Genomic DNA, 6000 nt, shown 5'->3' on the forward strand with positions numbered 1-6000 from the left:
GTGTATCTCTAACAATGGTGGCTACCAGAAATGTCATCACTAAGCCCACCGCCCACGGTCAGGACACCGTCATGGACGACGTTAACCCACCTCCCATAGTGCATGTCCACTAGGAACTGCGAGAGACGGGTAGACTTTCAAAGATGGGGGCTGTCCAGCCAATAAAGCCCAGCATCAGGAGAAATTTGTCGGTGAAAACCCCATCGATGAAGATGAGAAGGATGACAGAGAAGAAGACCCTAAGGGCGAAGGTGATGGTGAGGATGATGGCAGAGACAACAGTAAGATTAAAGACGAGTATTACAAAAAGGAATATTATTATGAGAAAGATCTCGAGGTATATCGGATGGTTGAAGAACTTATAGTAGCTCAGCAAAAACTGGTTGCACAAGAAGATATCTCCCATCAGTTGCAAAAAACACTAGCGCAGCTACAGGCTAGATTCAAGGCCCATGAGGAAACTTCAGAGAAGAACGCTCTAGAAGAGCCTGTCCCTAAGAAAAATAACCTCACAAAAAAGTCAAGTCCAGTTGATTTTGGACATTCTGGACCTGTAAAAGACAAGGGGAAAGGTGTTACAGGTGAACCAAGGAAAAGCCTGCTCCACTGTTCCTAGGACTAACTAGCCTACAGTCAACCAACCTTTGTGGAAAAGGAAGGCTACCCCTGCCTGAGGGCCAATATGATCCGCGGGCCAGGGTTGATTGGAATAGTAGGCCTAGTGCTCTGGTACCAAGGCCTGTCGTTCATGGATGGAAAAACTGCCCATGCAATTCTGTAAACCAAGGTGGGGAATTAATTTCTCCTGAAGATAGTTGGTCCACTGTAGATCTCCGTAATTACCTAAATGCAAAATGGAAAAAAGCTAGAGGCAAAAGGGGGAGGCCTCATGGAGATGATCTCTAGAACCATATTAATGACGGGATTCGTGAGCATGAGCTCCCGAACAGTGACACCAAGCGCTTGGAAAAGCAAATAGCTGCCCTGGCCAAGCTTGTAAGGAAACAAAGTGGGGTCATCTCTAACTCAGAGGATGAAGATCCAGAACCCTATGCCAAACGGATCATAGAGACTCTGCTACCATAACTTCAAAATTCCACAAATGGAGTTATACGAAGGCAGGAAGGACCCATGGGCCCATTGGTCCAATTATAACTTCTAGTTGTAATTGTGAGCTCTCACAATTTAAGCCTAAACATTAAAAAAGATTGATTTAATAGAAACAAAAGAGTTTAATTCTAGGGAGAGAATATTCCATGCACATATCTAAACTTAATGTCGTCAAACTTAACTAGTAACATTCTATTTATCAAATAAAGTCTTATGAATTCTTAATATAATTTATTCTAAATTTTCAAGAAATGAACACTGTCCTTCCTAGTTTCAATTCAAGACAATAAAGAAATATAAAACCTATTCATCTTCTTCGTAAAAAGTGTAATCAATCATAAGAGATAGGACATTCTTAATTTCTCTAAGCATCACTTCAGACGAGGCTCTAATTCTAGGAAACATATTTTAACAAAAATCTACGTATTACATATAAAACTATTAATGGCAACACCAAGCATATTAAAACTAACACTTACGTTATAGTGAGAGTGATCTTTTTAGTCTTCTGTATTTAAAGAGATAAAACACAGAATTATCCTGGTTCGGATCTCAATGTGAGCCTTACTCTAGCTCTCCCTCAAGGAGTTTCTCCACTATGCAAGGTTGTTTACAAACACCAATAGAGTGTATTACAATCTAAGAATCACACGGAGAGAAAAGGACTCCCCAACCACCATGTTACATTCTTCTAAAAAATAATAATTAGGCAAGACTAAATTCTTTAATCGCCCATAAAAAATAATGTAATACTAATTTTGAGACAAACTAAAGATGAGAAAATAATTATCTATATATAGCCTATAATACAACATTCACAATAATTTTTAAACCATGTGAAATTTTTTTCTTAAGAATTTACTAATGAATAAAATTACCAAAATTTTAAAAAAATAAATAAATAAGATAAAAAAAAATAAGAAAAAAGATAAAATGTAGTAAAACTTTCCTAAGATGTAATCTCATTTGTTTTATATTATATTAAGATGTTTTTAAATTCAAAATGATTTTTTTTTTTGGAAAAAAAAAATTAAAGACTATATGTTAATATTTATTTATTTATTTTAAATAATGATGTTACTATTTATTGTTATTCTTCATAAAGCACACAAATATCATGCCCCTTCATCAAGATGACAAAAGTTTTGAGACTGATGTGTTTCGTGGATTTCGTGTGACTCTCAACTGTAAAATATTAGGAAACCCACTCAAATCAAATGCCTATAAAATAAGTAAATAAAGTAAAAGGTTTTCCAAATCACAAACCTAAATATATATGAGCAATGTTAGATTTGAGATGGCATACACATTTTTTTACACATAATGATACAATAATGTATATTAAATTTTTATTATATATTATATATTATATATAACACATTATATATTATTGTTATTATTATTATTTGTAATTTCAGTTTGTTACTATTGTTACTCGAATATATACATAAAAAACTACTTGTTTAATATTATAATAGTTCCTTTTTTTTTAAAAAATATTATAATAGTTCGAAAGTCATACATATACACCCTAATGAGAAACTGTTTCACTACTTGACATAATCAACAATTAAAAATGCTGAATAAAGTTTAAAACAAAAAATTAAAGAATGAGCTTTTTATCAACTTCCTTTACTAATTCAAAAAATTGAATAACGTGTAAAATCATATAAGACTGTATTAAATTGATGATTTTTTTTTTTTTTCATATTATATATATATATATGTTAAGTTCCACATTTGTATGATATTGTACACTTTGGTCTCATATATAATTTTTATCTACTTTTCAATGTGGGATTTAAGTTATACCCCACTAAATCTTCTCTCAAACTAAAATCATATACTCGTAGTTTCCCTTTCAGCAAAACCACTTTATGCTATTTTATATTTTAAATTTAACAATCTCAATAGTTCAGTCAAAAAAATTAAAAAACTCAATTTAGTATATGTTAAAATTTAAAGGAAAAATTACTAATTAGTCAACCTATAAAGTACATTCCATTTATTATTATTATTATTATTATTTTTAATTTTTACATACCGAAATATTTCAATGAAAAAAAAGAATAAAAGAAAATATATTTGGTTGGGTATCAGTCTCTCACACACTCAACTTAACCATAGAGAAACCTCTTTGAAGACCGGAACAAGCATCTCCTTGTTCGAGTTCTGGCGGCATCTTCTTCTCAAAGGTGACATTTTCAGGTACCCATCTGCTCCATTAGCTTCCTTATCGTCGTGGTCATAATAGGGTTTCATTGCATCAATTACACTGAAGTCTTGTCATAATATGTTACTGTAATTAGTTTTCGAAAGATTCATTTTCAGGTGTTTATTTCTGCTCTAGAATGGTTTCGTGATCGTAATTTACTATTTTCGTAAATGGTGCTCCGATTTTGAATGTGAACAAGTATCTTATTTATTTATTTTCTCTGTGCTGATCTTTTAGGGAAGTGGGTTTGGTATGGTTCTAGGTTTTATTTTGGGGATTTGCTTTGAATTCGGTTGTTATACAAACGTTGAATACCTTAGTTTTCTTGAACCCATGAACTTTCCAATTATGAGAATTTATATTTTTGGAGCTTATTCATTTTTTTTTCTTGTGATTTTAATGCTAAGATAACTTTGGATAATATTTTGTTGGGCTGATAGAACTAATTGGTTAGATTTTATGAAAATTTTGATGCAAAAGTCTGTGATTTTGATGAAAACTTCAGGAAACATTGCACTTGGTTCGCTATAAGTTGTAATGAGGTTAAACTTTAGAATTGCACGAATGGTTTGTGTATTTCTTATTTTTCATTTTTGTTTCTTATTGGCTTGAATTTATACTACTTTTGTTTTTTTCTTTTTCCGAGTGGCTGGAATGATATTCTTTGTTTTGGAATGAAGGCGAGAGTGATTGAAGGTGAGGGATAAGAATAGAAACTTCAGGATTATATCATGTTGAAGCGGTTGCCAAGTAGAAATCAAAGAACCAAAGGTTTTAGGGCGAAGCATGCCTTGCAGATTTGTCTGCTTCTTGGGGTCTGCTTTTGGCTAATTTATCAGGTCAAGCATTCCCATGATAAGAAGAAAGAATTTGATGAAAATGATGCGAAAACTACAATTAGGGTAAGTGACGGTGAGATTCCCAAGCTTGGGAGGAAGGATCTACATCCTCGAGAGGATATAACTAAAGTTGAGAAGCATGAGGAAGAAGAGGAAGAAGAAATAGCAGTAGAGGAAGAAGAACAACATGGAGAAGAGCGGGAAGAAGAAGAAAACAAGAATGAGTCACAAGAACAGGAGGAGGAGGAGGAGGAAAACAAGAATGAAGATGCGGAAGATAACAAGAATGAGGAGGCAGAAGATGGTGGAAGAGGAGGTGGAGATGATGAGATAGATGAAAGTGACCAAGAGAGAAAAGAGGAAGAAGGAAATCATGATGAGGAGTTTGTAGATGAAGAGAAGGAGCGAGAAGAGGAGGGTGGTGATGATACCAAAAAAAATGACAATGAAGAGATTGAGGATCAAGTGGACAAAGAACACTCATCTGAGGATCAGGATAGTGATGGAGGTGACCAAACTGATCACGAGGCACGAGAGGAACATTACATTAGGGATGATGCATCCAGTGAAGTTGCTCATGATACACAAGTTATAAACACAGGAACTGAGAAAATAAGTTCAGAAAGTACAATTGAGAACACAGAAGCAAAAAATCTAGAGCAGGATGACAAATCGAACAACCCAGAGGATGTTAAAAAGATTGAAAGCAATGCAGGATCAAAGGTGGCAGAAGGTGAAACTGGTGGGAATCATACTTCCTTGGATACGGTTTCTCTTGCACAAAAGGTTGATTATGATAATTTGCCAAATTCTTCCGATAACCAAGTTTCAATAACTATGCAATCTAATAATCGTCCGGAAGCAGGCAATTACTCTGAGATGGGAACTGAGAAGTCTGGCTCTTTTGAGCAGATAAAAATTGAAACAAATGACTCTTCCCAGCAGAATATAACAGAGTCTGTAACTGATTCAGTTCCTGCTCAAATTACCAAGGATGTTGCAACCACAAGAGGGAGTGAAATAGAAGAAATTCCATCACTGGCGCAGACAGATAACTCCACCATTGGTTCTTTGGAGAATAAAATTGAATTTAATTCTACAAATTCAACAAAAACTGACAAAACGGATGGAGCCTCTGAAGAATTATCTGATTCGTCTAAAAATCCAGTGTCTAATGCTTTGGAACAGGTAGTAAGACCTGAACAAACACTTCAAGTAGAGGATGGTACCACTTCAACTACGAAGCAGAATGCCGATGCTACTGAGAATGGAAAATCAGACAACAAAATTGATTCTGATGCAGAAGAGGACAGTTCAGACTCTACTGGTGGGACAGAGGACGCAGTTCAACATGATCCAATAGATTCGTCTGATACCCAAATAGCCCAAGAAATGAATGAGGTTCGAATGGATCTCAGTACATTACCAGACATGGATTCCCAAAGGGTTGACAGTGAAGAGATTGCTGCAGAATGATGATTATGATTACAAGGCTTTTGGCTCTTTTCATGTCCATCCAAGGTCTCTCACACTTATGTTATTTTTTATTCCTATGTCCAAAGCATGATAAATTTAGCATTTTTTTCTTTTATTATTTTTTATTATATAGATTAACTGCGTGAAGCTGTGTCGCCTTAGAATCAACACTGCAGATGATTGTAGGCATCTGTATAACTTTTAATCTCAAGTTTTTACCATGTACTGCCTTTCTTTCTTATTTGCTTTTTCTTTTTTTCCTTTTGTCTGTGATGATTTGTTTATATTAGTAACTGTTCCTAATACTAACAGTACAGTGCTGAAAGCTAATGGTGAGATTGAAATTCGTTTGCCTGCTCA

At 34.5% G+C, this 6000-nt stretch overlaps 1 protein-coding gene across 2 annotated transcripts; it reads left to right on the top strand.

The window, feature by feature from the left end:
- Positions 1 to 3043: 3043 nt before the first annotated feature.
- LOC115717030 (uncharacterized) lies at positions 3044 to 6000 on the top strand. 2 transcript variants are annotated; one of them, XM_030646287.2, is made up of 2 exons: positions 3044 to 3318; positions 4006 to 6000. In XM_030646287.2, the coding sequence occupies exon 2, from the start codon at positions 4057 to 4059 to the stop codon at positions 5638 to 5640; it is 1584 nt and encodes a 527-aa protein (XP_030502147.2). In that variant the 5' UTR covers positions 3044 to 3318; positions 4006 to 4056; the 3' UTR covers positions 5641 to 6000. The 2 variants fall into 2 exon arrangements, with proteins under 2 accessions (XP_030502147.2, XP_030502570.2); XM_030646710.2 differs by having other exon boundaries at positions 3178 to 3318; positions 3972 to 6000.

This window comes from Cannabis sativa, chromosome X (assembly GCF_029168945.1).
Source record: "Cannabis sativa cultivar Pink pepper isolate KNU-18-1 chromosome X, ASM2916894v1, whole genome shotgun sequence".
NCBI lineage: Eukaryota > Viridiplantae > Streptophyta > Magnoliopsida > Rosales > Cannabaceae > Cannabis > Cannabis sativa.

What these genes read in the sequence shown, in the direction of transcription:
- LOC115717030 (XM_030646287.2), top strand. Translation starts at nt 4,057, where the DNA reads ATGTTGAAGCGGTTGCCAAGTAGAAATCAAAGAACCAAAGGTTTTAGG.